This window comes from Rhodamnia argentea, chromosome 6 (assembly GCF_020921035.1).
Source record: "Rhodamnia argentea isolate NSW1041297 chromosome 6, ASM2092103v1, whole genome shotgun sequence".
NCBI lineage: Eukaryota > Viridiplantae > Streptophyta > Magnoliopsida > Myrtales > Myrtaceae > Rhodamnia > Rhodamnia argentea.
The window spans coordinates 16,454,941-16,478,022 of record NC_063155.1 but is presented as its reverse complement, the minus strand read 5'-3'; the positions used below and the strand labels follow the sequence as shown (position 1 = coordinate 16,478,022).

At 42.9% G+C, this 23,082-nt stretch overlaps 1 protein-coding gene across 1 annotated transcript in view; it reads left to right on the top strand.

Annotated features, from left to right (window-relative positions):
* The window catches only part of LOC115732180 (disease resistance protein L6-like), a 76,995-nt gene that overhangs the window by 41,058 nt on the left and 12,855 nt on the right, over positions 1-23,082 (top strand). The window contains exons 5-6 of the mRNA XM_048280675.1: positions 19,701-19,726; positions 19,837-20,106. Coding sequence (XP_048136632.1) covers positions 19,701-19,726; positions 19,837-20,106 — 296 coding nt within the window. The remainder of the gene's footprint in view (positions 1-19,700; positions 19,727-19,836; positions 20,107-23,082) is intronic.

Sequence of the window (23,082 nt, the reverse complement as noted above, 5' to 3'; positions counted from 1 at the left end):
TCAACATAAATTCATAATTGAGAAGTCAAATAAGAGTTCATTGAGAAGTCAAATAAGAGTTCACCTACGAACTCGAAACTTAAAGGAAAAAAGTTAATGATTCAGTCAAGTTAAGAGTTGGAATTTCTTCAATAGTCAAAGTTACATACATATTCCAAAATTTAGGTTGGTAATTCCACAACAAACAGTACATGTGGGTAAATAACTAAAAAAGCAATTGGTATAATTAATCGAAGAAAAGTTTCGCATTTTGACATCATGACTCTTTGAAGTTATTCTTTAATTCTTTACAATGTCAACATTCTAAAATATTATTAGCTTTCTTGTAAAATTTACAAGAGGTTACTTAAATTTTAAGATATTTGTAAGTGAGTACGTTTCGTCGAGCTTTCCCAAGAGGTGTACATTTGCCCCTCTTGTATATACCCCACGCTTGGCTCTCCCTCTGTCCTGCTCGACTTCTCCTTACTGCTTCGCTCTCCCTTGCTCCTGCTCGACTGATCTTTGTTGCTTCGCTCGCCTCCAATCTTCGCATCTCTCCGGAGGTTTCCCTCTCTCTGGTGGATCTGCGTTCGATTGCTTGGATTTGTGCCAAATTGGATATATCGCTTTCCCACTATGAATTTGCTTGTCGAGCGAGCTCGTTTCTTTTTATTTTTAAATTTTTCGGGTAGAGGCTAGGGCTTTGACCTGGCTGCGAAGCCTTCTTCGTGGAGTTTATCTCCCGCTCGGTCGGAGTGAAGGGGAGTTCTCAGAGAGTTGATGACAATGCTGGGTTTTTTCGTAAAGGGTGTTCCGGGTTCCCTGAGCTGGCGAGGAAACGGAAGTGGCATGGGTTGGGCGTTGTGTAGAGAGTGGATTGCATGAGAAAATTGGATGGTTTGCGTTCACAGAGAGGACAGAGGAAATTCCTGCAGATAAAAAGAGTTTAACGTGGGAAGTTTGTGACGGTGTGAGGCGGCGACGACAGAGAGAGAGAGACCCGAATCACTTGAACATGCGTCTCTTTTGTTTCATGTGTGTTTTCCCTCGCAAGTTGCAGTATTTGCAATGGAGGTTTTGAAAAGAAGGTGAAAGTCTGCGTCTCTTGTTTTGGCTGAGTTTGACTGGGATTATGCAATGAGACTGAGTTCAGTAAGAGGCGGGCTCAGTCATTGCAAAATCCTAGTCAAAGCTCAATTTTGCTCGCTATTCCATTTAGAACTCAAACGATGTAAAGAAAAAAGTTGATCTTATGTAACAATCGCTTAACAGTTTGTTTGACTCTGTGTACTACCAAACAAAGAGTAAGAGTACACGAAGTATGCGGGGGCATGTGTGAGCATTTGAAGCCTGAAGCATACATGTTCTTGTGATTATGTTTTGGGCATTACATGGGAATCGTTTGCTATTTCTACACCGCAAAAATGGAAGGTTGTTGATGATGAGTGTTTTGTGTTCTAACATTGAAACAATAGCTTCTAATGCAAATATGAGTCAGTTGTTTGAATGCTATGAATTGACTGTGATGAGTAGTTGGGGGCGCATTACCTGCTTGTAGTTTTGTACAAAGGCTCATTGTACAATCTTTCCCTACCCTTTGCTTCTAATTATGTATGTTTTATGTAGCAATCGAAGATCAAGGAAGCAGTTGGTGTATTGAGGCCCCACTTGACTAGTTTGATATCCTCGTTGATGCAATTCAAGAGTTGGAAGCCATGGCAACAATGGACTTCACTGCAGTGCCGATTGTGGGCTCAAGTTCCATCACGTCAAGCTGAGGGTGTAGTTGCTTGGCCATTGACTCTTGCGAGATTCCAGAATAGATGGGATGATCTTTTTAGTTACACAACTTTTGTTTCTTGGCCCTCGAGGTAATCAGTTCATGTTAATCAAGGTACCAGAAGGGAGGTGAGAGCATCAAGTTACGGTTATAAGTTTGAAGCCACTAAAGAGCAAGAGTAGTTGCAATTGTGGGACAACTGATGTGTGTTTTTAGAGGAACAACTATTTTGGGAACGGGATCATAGCATCATAAAAATATGGTCACGGTATTTTCGAAGATAGAAGAACATTGACACAACAATTGGAAACCGCTCGCGGAGCAGCTATGGCACAATCACAATAAATACCATTGCTTATCTACTGAGGAGCCCCAACCCGCATAGATCAAACAAATTCACTATCTTTTAGTATCTTTACTTTCTTGCATTGTAGTTTTATCTTTTATAGATTCGTGTCGTTGACTAAATTCTGAGGTGATTCTTAGTTGTAGTTTCTAGATCTACATAGTCGATAATATTTTGGTGAGTGTCTTTATCCTAGGTGTTGCGTCGTCGATTAAATTTCGGTGTAATACTTTAGTTTTTTCAAGCTTTCTCATCGATTAAATTTCAGCGTAATACTTTAGTTTTTTCAAGCTTTCTCGTCGATTAAATTTTTGACACCTTGAGGGTTGAACTTCAAGATTGAGCCTGAAAGTTAAAAGACAGTCCCTTGAAATTGGCCAAGAGAACCTGGTGTTGGGGATAGCATACTTGCTTCAGGTTCAGGCTTTTCTCCGCTTACTTCCTGCTAAGCGGACTCCGTAAAGTGTGCCTATTCATCGATAAAACGATACTTACATGCTAACGAAAGACTTGCCCATAGCGGACACACATTGATGATCGCAATGCACAGCTCGGGCACTAAATCTGTTTGTGCGGTAACTTCTTTCGCCAAACTTCAATTCAAGCAAACTTATAGTCAATTTAAAGCTCCTTCGACGTACTACAAAATCTTCAGCTTGGCCGACCCAAAATCAAGTTGAAAACTAACGAAATTCAGCCCAAAAAGTTGCTGGTCGCAACATGTGCATCCGATATAAAATTCTTTCCAAACAAATAGTGAGCCCAAATTGAGTTCAATAAAATGTTATACCTTCACAGCACCCTAAGTTATCATTTCTATAAATATACATAGCCCGGCAACCCCTAAATTAGACGTAGCAACTCAGAATCGCTACAGATCTAAATTTACGCTCTAATTTTGGAAATTCCTTTGAACAAACGAATGGAGGCTTTGATTACTTACCCGGCGTTGCAATGCGCAATTGATTCGGCTTTCCAGGGTGTCCAAATCGGCTATGTTATTTTGTTTCCTTACAAGCTTTCCATTATTTTTCATTTCTTTTATATTTCTCGTCTTTTCCCTTTCTGTTTATGCGGGCATTTCGACCTCTTTTAATTGAAGCGTCCATTGTAATGTTTTAGCCTTTGACGGGTCCATTGTAACGTTTGCCTTTTTTACAGGTCCCACCACTTTTGACCTGGTCAGAAAGAAAGGCTGACATTACACAAGGTCTAATACGGTTTGAAACCGACGCCATTTTGTGTAAACTATTGAAGAGTTGGTTCTCTATTCAACTTTCATGACTTTGCATCATTTTGCGATAGTCTGATCAAGGTATTATCTCGCTACTAATCTATGAAACTGACATGATCATACCTTACTTAAGCGGTTCTCGTTCAACTTTTTGAGGTAAAAGATCAAAGAAAACTTACTTGTCTCTTAGGCAGCGCTTAGTAGTCATGATAAAATTCTAGATTAGATAGAATAATCTAGAATTTATCTTATCTTATGAAAGTCTAATAAAATAGGGGTATACCCATATAAAGACATCCCATTGAGGAGGTGGGATAATAGTGGATACGATTTTTCATATCCATTGTATAAGAACTATTTCTCTCCAATAATGAACTTCTTCAATTAATAAAATTAATAAAAAAAATATTTTCAAAATAATTAATAAAATTAGTGTAATAATTAAATCTAAATGTTATTTGAATTCTAATATAGAGAAGAAAATTCAAAATAACAAAAAAAACGAATTTTTTTTTGGGTATGGGAAAAAAAAACGAAAATTTTCATTTTTGTTTATTCCTATTTTATTTATATATTTGAATTTCTTTCTATTCTAAACTATATATTTTATATATACAATTAGAATATGTATTACATATTTTAGGTATATTAATAGAGTTAATTAATTAATAAATACTATTAAGGGATGATGGAAAGGAATAAAGAAGAAATAAAAAGAAAAAATTAATAAAATGAAGTAGGTGAGAGTGTCAAAGCATTATACTTCTCAGAATTTCAAAGGTGAATCACAATGGTTTCTCTCTAACGATTCAACATTCACTGATTGATCTATCTCGTTGATGAGCTTGTCTACATTTCCCGTCAAAGTCGAATATGTGGCTTTGAAATGCTGCATGAGCTCCTTTGCTATTTTAATATTTAGATCGTACAACAATTATGGATTTATTGATGGAAGTTATCGACACTATGCATTTGTGGTTTATTCTTAGAAGTTCATTTGTACTAATATTGTGACGCCCTAAAAACTCAACCTCTATTTAATAGTAAAATTCGGTTTATGAAATGACTATGAATTCCAATTTATTGCTCGAAATTGAATTTCAATAAATTAGGAATCGAAAATTGGGAATTTCCTCGAATCGTCGATCGAATTGGATTGTGATTCGATCGATTAGTCGCATGCCTTGGAATTAGAATTCTCGCGCCCGGGCCTCGTTATGATCAACACGACTTGAAATTGGACTAAATTACCCTCCGTCGGATTGTCGGATGTTCGCATTAGCCTTGGTTGCAAAATGACCAAAATGCCCCTGGCCAAATTGTAAAATTACCATTTTGCCCCTACGATTTATGAACTACAAGATAAGTGCATTGATGAAGGTGGGACCCAATCTATCTCCGAGACCCCCAAGTCAAATATGTTGGCTCTCTCTCTCTTCTCTCTCTCTCTCTCTCTCTCTCTCTCTCTCTCTCTTATGTTAACTACTCTTCCTGGTCTTCTTTTTCTTCTTCCTTCTCTTCTTTTCTTCTTCTGCCTTTACTGCGTACGACCACACCCACTGCCATCACCTCCAGCCATCAGCCACCATTCCATCCGCCCCTCACGACCATCACCACCACCGTTGTCGCCACCGTAGCAACCCCGAACAACCGCACAGCCGAAGTCCCCCGTTTTGCGTCTACTGCTGCAGTGGCTCTCGACCACCAACACCACCTTAGATACCACCTCAGCCCCTCCATCAACCTCTAGCTACCACCGTCGACCTTTGGCAGCCGCCGGAGAACCCGAATAGCTCAAACCCAAGACATCGCTCCTCATGCCCTGTTTCATGCCGGTTACGCCCCTACCGCTGTTGCTTGCTGCTCCGGCCCCTACCGGCCAGCTCGGCCGGTCTCTAACGACCCTCACACATCCACAGACCTCCACCATCAACCCCACGAAGCCTCGACACCGGTGGAGTCCCAAGCGGCAGCCCAAAACCTCGAATAGCCTCTTCTCTGTTTCCCCGCTCTGGCCATGCTTATTCCGCCCTTGCCGCAATAACTTCGACCACCGTGAACCTCCGACCATCTCCCCAGACATCCGTAAAGGTCCCCCAAGCCTCCCACCACCCGCCATCAGCTCATAGGCCACCGAAAGAGCCACCACAACCTTGGACTCCCCTTGCCGTGCCCTATTTACCTGGCCCGCCCCGTTTTTGGGTCCGATTTGTGGGTTTAAGGGTTGGGCCATGGCCCAAATCGACTTGAGCCGTGATCTAAGGTGTTGGGCTAAGAGCTTGGGCCTTTTCTTAGGCTCGTAGGTTTAGTAGATCAAGAGTTTAGACCCATTATCCGAGGTTTTAGGCCCACGATCCAATCGAACCCGAGGTTCGGGAAGAAGGCTTTCAAGAATCGCTGTCACACCAACCTCGCCTATTTGACTATGAGTCGACCCCAATCCTTGGTTAGGTCGCTAATTACGTATAGATTAGCTTAATTAGATTATTGGATGTTTAGCTAGTTCGATTGGACCGGTTTAGATTAGAAATTTGGTTTAGGTTAAATGGCCCTAATTGGTTAGGCTAGCTTGGTTAGCTAGGATTATATGGCTGATTGAATTAATTTGATTGATTTAATGATTATTATTGCTTGATTACGAGTGAGCAATAGGTTAGGGACGAGCGTACATTCAATTGACGAATTGGATTGGTTAATAATGAATTGATGTATGAATAGAGCCTAAATAAGCGAGATTGGGTTGAATTCTCATATGAAGGCTTGGCTTTGCTTGAATCGATCGTCCATATCGATTGTCCGATTGAATAGATTGATTATCTGCTGATTGATTGGATGTTCGATTTTGGGGGTTAATCGTCTCGTTGCGCACGCAGAGTTGAGTGGATAATTTTGTGCATTCGTATGACCACATCCGATATCAATTGCATGTATTGGCATGAAAACAATCATAGGCCGAGTCACGAATATATCTTATGAACATATGGCTAAAAATAGAATTATGAACTGATGAATTGCTAAGTGTGTTTGAATGGTCATATAATGGATTTTCCCTGACAATATCATGCCGCGTCGAATGGAGTTTCACAACTTGTTAAATGCACGCCTTTCCGTATTGTCGGATTGAGCGGATTCTCGTCGCGGCTTATGACGGACCGAAGCCCTTACAATGATTCATGGTAATTCCGTGTCGTGTCGATCGGAATCACACGGACTATTAGATGCCGTCGCCAGAAATAAGGAACAAAGCCTGATCCTACTAGTAGAGCACCAACTATCTAGTGTGTTATGCACCAACTGCCTAGTGTGCAAGGCCAAACGGCCATTAATAATTGAACCGTATGCAATTGTGACTTGTTCATGGGTGATTGTGTGTGCATCTTAATTATGAAATCTGGTATGGGACGGATTGAGTAGAACGACGAAGGCACATATTTGCACATGTTCGAGTTATCATTACATTTTGTGTGGTAATCTGGTAAATGAGTTGCAGGTGGTTAAGGTATCTGCATTGAGGTATGCGATTGGTTGATAAGACGTTCTAGACAAGTTGATGTGATGCTTGGCTGTGAATTGATTGATATGACTGTTACATCATGTTTTGCATTATATTATATGTGACTTCTGATAGGTAAGCTCGCATGTAACTGAAAAATTTATACTATGATTCTATTACTACTTAGTAGGGGTTCCGAGCAAATCAACGCCATAGCTAAGTTTAGGCGTTGACCCACCGAGATTTATATCTCACTCCATCATTGTTAAACCATTTTCAGGTTCTAAGTAATAGAGCTAGTAGTTCTTTGAAAAACTAATAATGACGAGGGTGACGTAGCCTTATTTGGAGTAAATACGAAGTTGATCCTCCCTTGCCCGAGGGGCTGATTAGCGTGTCATCTCAATTGGCCTATGATGTGTTTGTAAGTGAAATTGTGTTTTTGAATTGATGTGTTTTCCTACTTGCCTATCCCTATCTTCTATTATTGTTCTAGAGTATTATACGTTTCTGCATGCGTAGTTACTATCAAGGGTTGGTAGTGTGCCCGGAACGCTATCCTTTTAACTCGAGGGATGAGTAGGTAGGGATGCTGCGTGCTCAAGGATTGGGGCGTAACATCCCCGCCCAAAGTGGTATCAAAGCAAGATTGGCCCGATAAGGAGCATTGGGTTTTTGGAATAGTTAGTAAAATTGAAATTCCATGCATGTGTTTGTTGCTTGGGATTTAAGGCTATATGCCCGAGTTTTCATTACGTGTTGCTTGGGGTGAACAGGGCTCCGTAAATCACATGTATAATGAGCAATAGTAATGAGATGCTGCCTCTTGAGAGGTCCATTCAAAAAGGTCCCAGAGTGGATGAGACCCCACCGACGTTGGAAACTTCGGAAATAGATATACATTAACGGGGGAATCAAGCTGCTAGTGCCGCCACCACTTCCCGCAAAGGCCCATCGGTTGGGAACGGGAGTAGTGGGCCATCGATGCTTGAGTTGGTGAAGCAGTTTTCGAGGCTCCGTCCACCGAAGTTTACGGAAGTTGGAGATCCCGAGGCTGCAACCATGTGGATTAGGGAAATGGAAAAGACATTCACCTCCTTGAAATGCTCGAAAGTGGACAAAGTGATGCTGGCCACTCACCAACTACAAGGTGATGCTAGTTCATGGTGGGAAGTCATACAAGGAAAAATTTTCCCTGAAGGTACAGTCTCGATGTGGAATACCTTCGTCGAATCATTCTATGGTGAGTATGTCTTGGATTGCGTACACGGGCAGATAAAATATATGGTGCTGCTTACGGATAAATCACAATTATGTAAAGTAGTTTCTATCAAGAATTTTGCAAATCAATTCATTATTGGGTGGTAGCGGGGTGAAATTCGAAAACTATTCATTAAACTATTTGAAGAGAAATTATACATAACATGTAGAATATCATTCATCCATAGAGTTACAACTATTTATTTGACAATTATTTGACAATTTTATTATTTGTCTTTGGTTTGGAGGAAATTATAAGGCACAATAGTAAGATGTACGTAAGTCCGAATAAATGTGGCAAATATATCCGATGTAGTGGGAACTTTAATCAAATTATCAACACATTTAATCTAAATGATAATCTAAATTATTCGCATTTACATGCCTCCAAAAATTGAGACGAATATGTAAATGACATCCAAACCATTTATAAGGTGAACATCTCACATACTGCAATGGAATAGCGATAGGAACAATAGTGTTATCATCGACTTTTATTTTCCGAACTATGTGGAAAGAGATGATCCTTGGCCTAGAAATGAACACTTTAGAAAGTAAGGAGAATGATATAAAACCGGACTTACGGGAAAGAAGGTAAGAGAAAAAAGAGTCGTTTGTCATTGTTGGAATATGTAAATATTAAATCATATCGAAAAGTGGAAAAAAGCGTTTTCCTCTCGCGGGTTACTGTTCATCGATTTCTCTCAAGCCTCCGCCCGACTATTACTTTTCACGCTTTCGGATTTCGGTGTTTCCCGGCGATCCGATTGTCGATTTCAGCTGATCTTTGGTGTCAAAGGTCGCCCCACCATCCTCTCCTTCCTCACCATTGGGATCTTCGGTTGGATCGAAGCTGTTGCCTCTATGTCGGATCTACGGTAGGTTGTTTTCATGGCCGCCCAAATGTTGAACTGGGAGGATTCTCTCCCGGCTAAGCCTTCTGATGCGGCAAAGGCTAAGAGTTCGATGCTTCCTACACCCTCCGACTAAGGTGAGGGCGTTCGGTTGGTGTTCGCTGAAGGTGCTGTGCACCAGCCCGCAATTTCTGTTCGTCTGGAAGGAAAATCTGCAAGCATCCATGGGGCTACTGCGACCTGTGCTGAGTCAAGCCAAGGGCCACAAGTCTCGCGCGTGAAGAGATGGGGACGGTCCCGAGGGAGAAAACCCCTGATTCCCAAGCACGCCGTGAGTGATAATCCGGTGTTGGCAGATGGTGTGATGCTCCCATCCGAGAAAGGTAAAGCTGCAGAAGCGGTACATGCTCCTGGGGTTGAATCGAGCCGAGCCACCCAAGATTAGCAAACTGGGGGGCGTGGGCGAAGCAGAAGTAGGAGCTCCCCCAAGACTCCACAGCCATCCAACCGTGCTTCCAAGGAAGCAAATCGACCCCCAAGTCGTTCCTGGGCAGCTGTTGCTAAGTCGGCCGTGAAGGGGTACGACCTCACTTTTATCCCTCCTTCCGCTATTGGTACAAAAGGGGTAACACATATTCCGAATGAGATATTAGAAACTACTAACCCGAAATGGTCGGAGTGCCTTGTTGGGTATTATATTGGAAAGAAGCTTCCTTTCAAGCTTACTGAGGCGGCTGTAAAAAATGTATGGGGTCCCCATTTGTCGAAAGTCATGGCTAATGACGATGGGTTCTATTTCTTTCACATCCCTAATGCGGAATTTCGACATAAGGTGCTGGATGGGGCGCCTATAACAGCTGCCAAAGTGCTACTAATCCTACAATAGTGGTTTCCATCAATGAAACTTAAGAAAGATAGTCATGAATCCATCCTGGTGTAGGTGAGGTTGAGGAATATCTCCTACTCCTTGTGGTCCGCTCCGTGAATTAGTGCTGTGGCAAGTTGCATTGGTAAACCACTTTACGTAGATCACCAAACAGAGCAAATGAAGATGATATCGTATACTCGTGTATGTGTAGAGATCAATGGAAAGCAGCCTCGGTGTGAATCGATTGATGTTGTCGTTAATGATGAAGCTCATTCTATGAAAGTGGAATATGAGTAGAAGCCTAACCCGTGCCCATCTTGTGGCACCTTTGGGCATAAGTGCGTCACTACCATCAACTCTGCTATGCCACTGTCTAACCCATCGGACACGGTGATCACTCAAGCTGCCCAATCCCTTGATGGATGGGAGGAAGTTGGGAAAAAGCAGGGACGTCAACACGCCGGACTAGGGTCCGGAGGAAATGAGGTGGCCGCCGACTCAAGACAACCCGTGGGAACGCCCATGATTTCTAAGATACTGGACCGGGCAGCTCAATCAGCCTTGACTAGGCTTGGTGAATCGATGAATGTTGTTTCCAATGTGCCTATGACAACCGAGAAGGTAGCTGAGTCTACCGAGAAGATAGGGGCCTTGACAATCTCCTCTGCTCCGGCCCCTACAAACCATGAGACTAGGGTGGCACCTCGGGATGTCTTAACAACCTCATCCGACTCGGAGGATGGTCTTGATGATGAGGTGAGTAATATGGGTAGCGATGATGAGGATCATGCCCCCCCAACCACCACGAACATTCATATGCAGATGGAAACTCCTCATCGGCCGGAGAAAGCTGCAGACATGCAAGCCCCAGCTCCACCGACAGCTGTTCACCAGGATACCATCTCAGATAGCGGTCCCAAGACTGTGAAGAAAGCTAAGCCGACCGCTAAGAAGAAAAGGCGGGGTGGCTCTCGAAAGTGGTAACTCTGTTCCCTCTTTGTACATATGTATATAGGTGTTTGGAATATAAGGGGTCTTGTTGACTCCCTTAAACAGGCTGAAATTCGGAATCAAGTTAGATCCAACGATCTTTGTTGTATTGGCATACTAGAAACAAAAGTACCGGCTACCTTATTTCCTATCATTACGGCTACCCTCTTGCCGGGTTGGGAGTGGTATGCCAACTATGATCATTCTCACCGTGGGAGAATATGGGTTGGGTGGAACCCGGTGCATGCAGATTTTGTTTTGGTGTCCTCCTCTTCTCGGGTTATACATGGATGCCTAACACTCATGGCTATTGATAAGAGCTGCTACTTATCGGTTATATATGCAGAGCATACCTTTGTATTGAGGCGGTCCCTATGGATAGATCCGGTCCGGAATAGTGAACTTCTAGTGGATTCACCCTGGCTTGTTGCTGGGGACTTCAATGCCATTCGGGACCCCACGGATAGATTGGGGAGTGCAAACAACTGGATCCCGGCTTTTGATGAATTCGGACAATGCCTTGCTCAACCAGGTTTAGAGGATCTTAGGTATGTCGGGCACAAATTCACATGGGCTACCTCCTCGGGGGAAAATCGGAAACAGAGGAAGATTGATAGAGTCCTTATAAATGCTAAATGGGGCGTTGAGTTCTCTTACTCGGAGGCAACATTTTTGGCTCCCGGAGTATCCGACCATACTCCAATGGTTATCAAGATTTTGAATCCGACAAGATCTAGAAGGCCTTTCAAGTTCTTCAACTTTTGGATGACTCACCCATCATTCTTGACAATGGTGGCTCGGGTTTGGGATACAAGGATTGACGGCATGCCTATGTTCTCCCCGTGCCGGAAGTTAAAGATGCTGAAGGGACGACTTAAACAGCTCAACAAGGACTCATTCTCGGACATTTCAGCTAGAACTGCTCAAGCTAGGAGTGCCTTGATGGCTATCCAGAATGCCTTGGTGTTGGATCCTCATAACCAATCTCCGGCCAATCGGGAGAGGGACCTTCTACGTGACTTCTCGGATCTCCGTCTTCAAGAGGAATCATTTTATAAACAAAAGTCTCGGGTGCAATGGCTTAAGGAGGGAGACATCAATACTAAATACTTCCACCTCTCGGTTAACAAGAGGAACCTTCGAAACAGAATACTCTCTGTGGCGGACGGCTCGGGTGCTCTTATCACCGACCCGACTACGGTGCGGCGGCATATCACCTCCCACTTCGAAGGCTTGCTCTCACACACGACTCCTCCGGCTAGGCCTACGGTGCAGGAGCTCCAATCGGTTATGGAGAGATTCCTCAATGATGACCGGGTAACGTTCCTCTCTCGGCCCGTGTCTGATTTGGAGATTCGTAATACTATGTTTTCACTTGCCTTTGGAAAAGCCCCTGGACCGGACTGTTTTAATGTTGAGTTCTTCAAAAATACATGGGATATTGTGGGCCCATCGGTTATAATGGCGGTAAAGGATTTCTTTGTGTCGGGGAGGCTACTTCGTGAGATTAATACCACGATCTTAGCACTTGTGCCAAAGGTTCCTAATGCTTCGACCATGAATGACTATAGACCCATTGCATGTTGCAATACTATTTATAAGTGTATCATGAATATTTTAGCTAATCGGTTGGCTAGTGTTCGCTCTACCCTCATTAGCATCCCACAAAATGCATTCGTGAAAGGTCGTCGTATTAGCGATAATATACTGCTAGCCCAAGAACTTTTTTGTAGCTTTCAGCATGAGCCCTACTTACCCAAATATGCTATCAAAGTTGATTTCCAAAAGGCATACGATACGGTGGATTGGGATTTCGTGGAGCTAACCCTCAGAGCCTTTGGTTTTCCCGGAGAGTTTATTAAACTCGTTATGGTATGCATCCGCACTCCCAAGTTCTCCATCTCTATCAATGGGGAATTGCACGGCTTTTTCTCTAGTTGGAGAGGCATTCGGCAAGGTCATCCTATGTCCCCGTATATATTCACATTGGTTATGGAGGTATTCACGAGCATCTTAAATGTTCGGACCCGGCAGCCGGAATTTAAGTTCTTACGGCGATGCAAGGCTACTCGGCTCTCACACCTTTTCTTCGCTGATGATGTACTTCTTTTTGCGAAGGCAAATGTAGCCTCTATCATGCTTTTGAAGGTTGGAATTGATAGGTTCTCTAGTTGGTCGGGCTTGAAACCGAACATAAACAAGAGCGAGACGTTCTTCTCGGGGGGTCTATTGATACTCGGGATCAAATTATGGGTATCCTTGGCTTTCATGAAGGCATCTTGCCCTTCCGGTACTTGGGGGTGCCTGTCATTGCATCACGACTTGGCAAAGCAGATTGTAATATGTTGGTGAACTCAATCACGGCCCGAGCACGGTCTTGGGCGCAACGCTGTCTCTCTTTTGCTGGACGGCTGCAGCTCATAAGATCGATCCTTCATGCTATCCATGTATATTGGGCAAGTGTTTTCATCTTACCTAGATCGATCTTAGACCGCATCGAGCAGATCCTTAGGTAATTCTTGTGGAGAGGCTCGGGTCTCGGAAGAGGTGGGGCGAAAGTTTCTTGGGACGATGTTTGTCTCCCAAAAAAGGAAGGGGGCCTTGGCATTCGCGGGTTGCGGGATTGCAATAAGGCAGCCATGCTCAAACATAATTGGGTCCTATTTACAGACAAGGAGTCCCTATGGTCCAAATGGATTCATTCTACCTTTTTAAAGAACAAAAATTTCTAGATTGCCAAGCAGCCAACCTTTTGTTCATGGGCATGGAAGAAGATCTTACACCTTCGTGCGGACTTCCAACAATCCTTTAAATGGCGGATTGGCGGTGGTCGTGAAGTGTCCTTCCGGTTTGACTCTTGGCACCCTAGAGGACCACTCAATAAGATCTTCCCGGATAGAGACATCTATCGATCGGGCATATCCCGACTTGCTACGGTGGCGGACTTCATGTCTTATTCTGGCCCTCCCTCTTATGTCTCGGCCACTATTACGGCTTGGCCGGAGCCTCTCCCCGTGTTCTCTCGGAGCAACGATCGCTTCACTTGGATCGATCATCCCTTAGGAGTATTTTCCATTGCATCGGCTGGGGATAACATACGTCCTCGAGGGCAAACAGTGCCTTGGCATTCCTTTATATGGGACCGTGCCCTTGCGCCTCGTCACTCTTTTCATCTATGGCTGATCACACGGAATAGGCTACCAACCCAGGTATTACTACTAAACTATGGCCGAATTGTAGATGCTACTTGTGCGTTCTGTTCATGTAGACCGGACTCCATCGACCACCTTTTCTTTGGCTGCCGGTCCACCGTAAGCCTTGCTCTTTTTTGGGCAGCGAAGTGTAACCTTGCTTGGTACAATAGGTCGTGGTAGGAAAACCTAGAATGGGTCATGAAATACATCTCCGGTCGGAGCTTTCACCAGTGTATTGCCCGCTTCGCCTTTGGAGCCTTGTGCCACGTTATATGGAAGGAAAGGAATCATTTTCTTTTTCGGAATCAAACTCTGTTTGTGCCGGCTATCAAGAAACACCTTGAGAAGGTGGTTAGGGACAAGGCATTCACGTATGAGCATGTTGAAGACACCTCTAGGAACTGGAGGATGCAAGCTAGCTGGGGCATCGATCCGACTATTTTTTTGTGATCGGAGGTTCGTCCTAGGTGCTTATTTGGCTGACTGTTTTGGCCTTTCTTTTTTCTGTACTAGGGTATATATACCTGTGCTTTTGAACCCACGACACCCTTGCACACTTAGTGACATTGTATAGTGTCACATTGAGTGCAAGTTTCCTTGTTGGTGTCGGGTTTCGCTTTTGTAAAGCTGCGTTTGGTTAAAGCTAATACAATACTTACATTTACCAAAAAAAAAAAATTATATCTTCATCTCACGACTTAAGTTTTTAAAATAGTTAACAATATATTTGGCAAAATTTCACATGGTATCAAAGCAAAAAAGGTCCTAATTTTAAATGTTTCAAGTTTATATCTGCCTCCCAAGTAAATATTTTCACATTTTAGGCACATGCCAAATTGGAGCATATGCGTGAGGAATATCGTTATAATATTCAAATATAACATCACACATTTATCGAATGATTTAAGTTTTTAAAACAGTTAGAGATGATTTCACAGAATCTCACCATCATATAAGTTTTTTTTTTTTTTTAGTTCAAACCTAACATGCACTACATAACTTACGTGTTTTAACTAATTATTCTCCCTCCCTTCCTTTTTCTTTGGGGGGCACATCATGATAGATGTTGACCTTTTTTCCTGCAAAATGTAGATACTAGCATGAGCATGCCACGTAAAGAGAAATATCCCACGAACCCCAAATTGACGTTGCGCTTCACTGCGGCAACAACATGTTTGTTGTTGACTTATGAGTCCTTGAGAATTATAGGACATTAACATTATCACTGCGCCATCAGATCAATATGAGCTCTTTAATGTCAATAGACAAATTAAAGAATTTAAAGTATACTGAATTTAAATACTATTATCGGACATCTAGATTTTTTAAAACACCTAAGAAAAACGGCTTCCCTACTTTACCCTAACAAAAATATTTTGTCCCATAAAAACCCATCAATTTTATATTCAATTCCAGCTCTACCGTAAACAGTTTTTTTTTGTCCCATGTAAAATTCCACAATTTTAGATTATGTCCCAATTTGATCATCCAATCTCAATTTTACTCTAAAAGTTTCTCAGTCTCACGAAAAAAATATCAACTTTTACTCGAGTCACAAACATGTCCTATTAACCTTATGTCTAAAATTCCAACTAAGAGATGAAAAGCTCCTAAGCATGAGTTGTTTGAGCATCCCGAGCCCCGAGAAATGGAACACTCCTGAGCACGAGAGATTGAAGACTAAGTGCAAAATCGAAGTTCCCCCAACGAGATGAAAGGAAGACTCTCCTAAGAATAAGAGCAATTGAAGAAAGCCAACACTAATTGCTCTAGTTTTTACTCGAATTTCAGATCTAAGAAGACGTTTGGGTTCATATGAAACTTTATCTCTAAAAAACGTATTCTTGGATTTGAATTTTGTCGGAAAACTATAGCAATAACGTGAAAATTCCACATAAGATCACTAACGATGATTTTGGATGCAGGATTAATGGGAGCAATTAACTAAAAATTTGTGATTTTTTAAGAGATAAAGAGAATTTAGGGTAAAATTGAAATTGGATTTAAAGCTGGATTTTTTCTACGAGAAAAAAAAAAACTTAGAGTAGAATTAAGACTGGGCCTAAATTCGGGGTAGAATTGTAATTAAACCTAAAGTTAAGTTTTTTTATGTGACAAAAAAAAATTGCACTAGAATTGAGACTGGATTAAGTTTTTTTAGGATGCTAGGCCTATAAAAAAAATGTGCAACTTAATGCTGAGTTCCACCGTAAAATACAAGTTTCGATACAATTGCTCTATCGTGATTGATTTTTACTGCCTCGTCTCTCGTCCCCCGATGGAACTTAGCAAAGCAACGCGGTGGAAGACTTTGACTTGCTTTTTGCTCCCAAGTCTTTTCCTCCTTTTTCCCCTTTTCCTTTCGAGTTGGTCTTGTCGGCTTTTGCCTTCATCCCTTTTTTTTTTTTTTCTTTCCATTAGGCAAAAGCAAAGATGGCGGAAGACTTTTTGGCTTTTTGCCTTCCACATTTCTCAATGATGGTGACACCCACCTCGTCTAATATGCTTTTTCCTGGGCCCCGCTGATTGTATGACGAGGTTTGACTTGGAAGCAGGTATTCGCATCGGACGGCTGATGATGATTCCTTCGAGAGTCGTACTTGATGTAGATGCAAAGAATGATTGGATTTTTTTAAAAATCATTCAATTATATGATTAAAATAAAGAAAAGCTCAAAAATCATCTTCGTTTTGTATCCCGATTTCACTTTGTATCCTCTATCTTGAAGGCTTTGGCTCTCAGAGTTCGAATTTGTCGTTAAATGTATGGGACATAGAAACTTCCATGACGACAACCCATCAATTGACCCAAGAAAACTTCTAGGAAGCTTCTGGGGTGGCTCGTAGAAGGCATTCTATTTTCTCGACACACCTTTTGAGCGAGACTAATAGACAAGAATTTCCTAAATAATTTCGTACCTCGCATGCCATTTTTCGATTCAAGCCTTCATTTTACATCGTGTGAAAACCAAATGCATGACTATTAATTGTTCTTGCTATAAAACCAAAATTTTATTGCTATGTAACCAATGTGGCTCGCTATGGTATCATGATGTTTTAAGACCCCGTAGAATTGTACGTGAAATATTTCTCGATCACCTATAGTTAAGATGTCGGAGCCTTATCAGCAAATTAAATTCATCATGCATAGTATTATGACAATACTCACTTCCATCTTGTTTGTCTATGTACTAACAAAACCATGATAGGAAAGGAGCATAGCTAGGATTTTAAGTAGATATTTACTATTCAGTGAAGAGTTTGATGTATACCTAATTCAAATAACATTGTCAAGCTTTCTTAAAATAATTGAGAGAAACTGTTCAAGTCCGATATTGAATCTTGCTCTAAAACAGAAGTTTCGATAATATATTGTGATTGGTTTTTCTTTTTTGTCGCATCACTTACAATTTAATCTCATACAATATTTTGCATTGCAAGACTGGATTTTAAAAAAAAGAGAAAAAAGAAAAAGAAAAGCTAAGCAAGCGAGATGGTGGAAGACTTTTGACTTGCTTTCCCTTGCAACTTTGAGTATTCATGACCTCCTCTCATTACCTTCTTTTTAAATTCTTAATTTGGAATTTAAGATCAACAACGACATAGAAGATCCTTTCACTCTCCCTGAACAGAGCTCCCTCATTCTTCAATTCTCACCCATTCACGTACTCCCTTAAGCCTTTTCGACGCAGTCGCTCTTCGCTCCACCGGAAACATGGTAGTTTCCGGCGAACGCCGACCTCTCGACGGCTTTCTACCTCACGGGCTCAGCTCCAACACTCCCTTCCCCAGCCTCAAGCTCTGCGTCCTCATTGGAATCCTCAGCCTCTCCGCGCTCTCCATCGCTCTCCTCATATACCTCTGCATCCGTCTCCGCCCGACCTCGAAGAAGCGTAGTACGCTGGCAAAAGAGACGAATTCGAGGGCATCGTCAGGACCTTCCTATGAGGTTTTTCTAAGTTTTCGAGGAGCGGACACCCGCCATGAATTCACCGATTTTCTTTACCATGGCATGGATGATGCCGGGATCCTCGTCTTTAGAGACAGTGAATCCCTCCACGTCGGTAAAAGGATCGGCGATGAACTTCTACGAGCAATCGAGAACTCCAAGATCTACATCCCCGTCTTCTCCAAGAATTATGCTTGGAGTCACTGGTGCCTTCGAGAGCTCGCGCACATGGTTGAGTGCGCCTCCAAATCGAACGGGAATAAAGAGATCTTGCCGATTTTCCTGGATGTGGAGCCTGACGATGTCAAACTCAAAACAAACTTATACAGCAAAGCACTTTCGAAGCACCAGAAGAAGTTTTGCACTGAAGTAGAATCATGGAAAAAGGCTCTTATTGAGGTGGACAAGGTCAAGGGATGGAACTGGAAAAGAGATGAAGGGTAAATGTCTTAAACTTTTCTATTGTCTTCTGTAGATTTCCTATCCTCTCCATTCAAGGAACATTAAAATGAAACGGTTACTTATTAAACGGCTAGATTATTTCGTGTAATCTCTGCAAACTGTATGGGCAATTGAGTCTCCTGGGGAGTAGTTTTGCAATATAAAATACATTCTTAACATGGTAGTTACTTTGTTGCAGCCAAGCGGATTTGATAAAATCTGTAATTGGAACTGTGTTGGATAAGCTGAACGCCGGAAATAAAAAGATTGTGACTGGAAATCTAGTTGGAGTTGATGATCGTGTAGAAGCTCTTATCAAAATGTTGGATGTGGGATCTGACAGCGTACAATTTCTCGTAATCCACGGAATGGGCGGGATTGGCAAAACAACACTTGCCAAGTGCGTCTTCAACCGGCTGTCTTCTTACTTCAAAGACTGCAATTTTCTTTCGGATGTCCGAGAGTCGTCACAACGCCATGGTATGGTATATTTGCAGAAACAATTGCTATCCGAGTTTCTTGATTCTCGTTCTTTCGTTGAGCGAATTCATGACGTGGATGAGGGGATCAACATGATCAAGAGAGTTCTTGGCAGTAAAAAGTTCTCATTGTTCTGGATGACGTGGATGGGAAAGAGCAACTCAAAAGTCTAGCAGAAAAAGGCGATTGGTTCGGTATGGGAAGTAGGATTATCACAACTACTAGAGATCAAAGTGTCCTAAGGATTGAGGGAGAAGCAAGCAGTGAATGCCCCGTAGAAAAGTTTTCAAAAGTTACTTCTTACGAAGTACGTGAAATGGAGTTCGATGACGCTCTTAAGCTTTTCAGTAAGCATGCCTTTAGAAGAGACTCTCCTCGAGATCAATTTTTCTCCCTTTCAAATGAGATTGTCTCCACTTTGGGAAGGCTTCCTTTAGCCCTTGAAGTTACGGGTTCATCCCTTAACAATGAGTCGAAAGAATTCTGGGAAGCCACATTGAAGAAGCTAAAAGATGCTCCTCCCAATGAAGTCCAAAGTAAATTGATGATATCTTACGATAAGTTGGATTATAAGCAAAAGCAAGTATTTTTGGATATAGCTTGTTTTTTTATTGAAGATGATAAGACATACCCTTTCTACATGTGGGATGCCTGTGGATACCACCCGCACATTACCATTAAGGTCCTCTGTCTCAAGTCCTTGATAAAAATCAAAGACGACGAAACTTTTTGGATGCATGACCAAGTACGGGACCTTGGAAGAGAAATCGTTCGTCAAGAGAATTGCGAAGATCCCAGTGAACGCAGCAGAGTATGGAATCCTGAAGAAACTTGGAGCATTCTAAAGGGTAAAGAGGTATAAAAAGGGAGTAATAATTTATTTTCCTGGGGATTGGTGTAGGCTATTCTTGTACTTGTTTTATTTTGACCTTCACTTTGTGGACTTCTTGGTGTTTCCATCGTCAGGGGAGTACCAAAATTAAAGCACTGTCACTTGGACATCGTGAAGGCATTCTAACGGGTGACGAGGTTGCTAATCTACAGAAGCTGAGGTTCTTTCACGGAGAAAGTGTGTCCCTTGCTGGAGACTTCAATCGTCTTTTCCCCAGTTTGACATGGCTTTCTTGCCGTGATTTCTCTCTTGAGTTTGAGGCGAAAAACTTTCATCCGACTAATTTAGCCGTTCTCGACCTTTCATGCAGCGATATTTCGGAGGAAAGGATTGATTGGATCAGAGTAAGATATGAGTCCCACTCCTTGTATTCGTAAATCATTTCTTTACATTATTTATTGTAGGTCGTTTATCAATAAATGTTTTATGAAATTGTTTTGCAGGTGGCAAGTAAATTAAAAGTACTAAATCTCAGCCACTTGCCACCGATTAACGAGAACACCGGATTTATCCACGCTGGTGTCTTTGGAGAGGTTGATATTATGTTGTTGTGGGGAGATAAAGGAACTTCCGAACTCGATTGGGAAGTTACAATCATTGATCGAGTTGGATTTGTTAATGACAGGTATTAGTCATCTACCCGATTCAATCGGCAATTTGAAGCAACCGACAATACTCGGGATCGGCAACTCACGGGGGATAACAAAATTACCAAGTGCAATCTGGCGGTTGGATAAGCTTGTACTTTTAGACGCCGGAGGATGTAAGAACTTGACCGGCGAAATACCTGAAGAAATTGAGAGATTGTCTTGTTTGAGAATCCTAGACTTGTCATGGACCAAAATATCTAGATTACCCACGGCGGTGAATCGCCTCTCTAATCTCCAAGAACTCAAGCTAGCCGGATCTTATATTAAACAGTTGCCGGAGCTTCCCCCTAGTTTGACTTGTCTGACATGGGAGCTGGAGAGTTTCAGTCCTCTTCCTACTAGCATCGGTACCCCATCTCAGCTGAAAACACCGACATTGGGCTCCCCAAATGTGCGATTCCTCCCCCAGCTCCCGTCTAGTTTAAGAGAGTTAAAACTTGTAAATCAGGCGATCGCACAACCGCTAGATTTTTCCAATTTGGTAAAATTGTCAACCTTGGAATTCCGTAGCTGTTCAATGCCGGAATTCTCTAGTATATTTGTTCCGGAGTTGGAGAAACTTTACATGTGGGGATGCTCGTTTAGAAGACTGGGCCTTTGTTTCGATCGGAAATGAAAAGAATGACATCTTTAACTTTGGATAAGTGTGACTTCCTCCCGAAATACTTGATCTGCGCATATGAAGAATCCGCAACATGGTAATTCGAGGGAATGCAAGCTGCAAGTCGCGATTCGCGGCCTTGAGGAATTGGGATCCCTTTCCTCCCTCAATGTCAACAGTTGTAGTTCGATTGAATGGATGTCCGATCTATCGAAACTGAGAAAGCTAGAGCAGCTCCAAGTAACAAATTGTCCGAAGCTAAGAGGCCTGGAAGGTCTAAACCACTTGGAATCTTTAAAAAGGTTGTGGATTTGCGATTGCGGGTTGTTGGAGTGTTTGGCTGACACCTCAACTATGGATTTAAAATGTGGCCATGTCATCCGTTGCGAGCTGTTGCCCGACCGCAATCGTTGTGAATGGGGGATTATTTGTCGATATTTGAGGTAGGTCTTCTTTCTTCTGCTTTGGAGACCATCTCTTGCAGTTACAGAGTGGTTTTAACATTTTGTTTCTCGTTTTGTTTCTTTGTTCAGGGCACTTGAGCGATCTCAAGGGTTTCAATTTATTATTCCCCCCGACTCCGAGGCCGGGTTTGGGCCGCGACGACGTTTGCCATGTAATTGTAAGTTCTACGTACGGCAAAAATTTGAAATATGGTGGCTAAGAAATCGAAGGACAAATGAAAATGAGTCCGGTGGCTCACCTCGTGTGACGTCCTAAAATTTCGACATTTGTGAGGAAATTATAAATTCCAGCGTGGAAAGTAAATTTGGATTTTGAGGATTTAAGAGATGATGATTGGTCGTTCCAAAACGTCCGTCGAAAAAAGTCAAGTTTGAATAGTCAAACTTTGATTTGTAATACCACGGACTCGTCGAGCGCGAATTAATTTTGTCCGAGCCCTAAATGCGAAAATATCATTTTTACCCTCAGTCATTTGAGTCAAGTGACCGTCCGATATCTATTTATTAAATTACCAAATTGCCGTGGGATTTATGCACTTGAGACAAGGGAATTAAGGAATTTTTGAAAAGTTATGTGGGCCCAATTCTCTTTCCTTTTTCCGTCGAAATTCCCCTCCCCAATTTGTGCAGCCACCCCACTTTAGCTAAGGTGACATCATTGCCCACCTCAATCACCCTCTTCCCCAAGTTTTATCTTTTTTTGACTTTTCTCCCCCCACTTCCTGCCCAAGTTTCCCCTCCCCACGTTTTTTTTTCTCTCTCTCTCAGCTTTCCCCTCCCCCACGACGTGACCCCACTCCTCCCTCCCCTCTTCTTCTTCTTCTTCTTCTTCTTCTTTCCTTTTTCTGTTCGCGCGAGCAGACCCCCCCCCCAAAATCTGCACGACCACCACCCAGCTGTCGTTTTGCGCCGTGCCAACTTCGGTTCGACGCCGTTGGTCTGCTTGATACTCGCTCGCGAGTCGGCTGGCCCAAGGGCCAGCGTGGTTTGTGCCGCCGCGCCGAACTCTATCCAACCCAGATCCGGCCGTCGCCAGTCCCGATCCGCCACCTAACCTTGCAGTTCCGCCAGCCGCGCCTCCGCTTCATCCCGTCGCCTTCCACCTCTAGCCCTCGCTTCACCCGAAGTCGCCGCTTTACCCGCGGGCCACGACGGGGAGTCGACGCGGTCCGGGCCGCCGTGCTCCATCCCGATCACTTCCCGACGCCGCTGTCCCGAGTTTCCCAAACGCCAGCCACTGCCTTGAGTCCTCGACATCCGCCCGATCACTCCCAGCTTCTTCTTAGTCCCGACGATGAACCACCTAGCCATCCGAAGCTCCTTGGGAATGTGAACAGTAACCGCGAGACCCGAACCGAGGCCGACCTGTGAGCTTGAACCGACTCGGACCGATGATCGAACCCGTAACGCCGCGCCAACTCGAGGATCCAACGTGTGAGTTCTGTTGGTTGCCGCGAACTTGAATGTGGATTTAAATTCGAACTCGTATCGCTTCGCGCCCGACTCGACATCAAACGCAAGAGTTGTGAGTTAACCCCTAAACTCTGAATAGGAAATTAACTGCGTTTAAGGATAGATTTAATATTATTAATGGAAGTCTGGAAT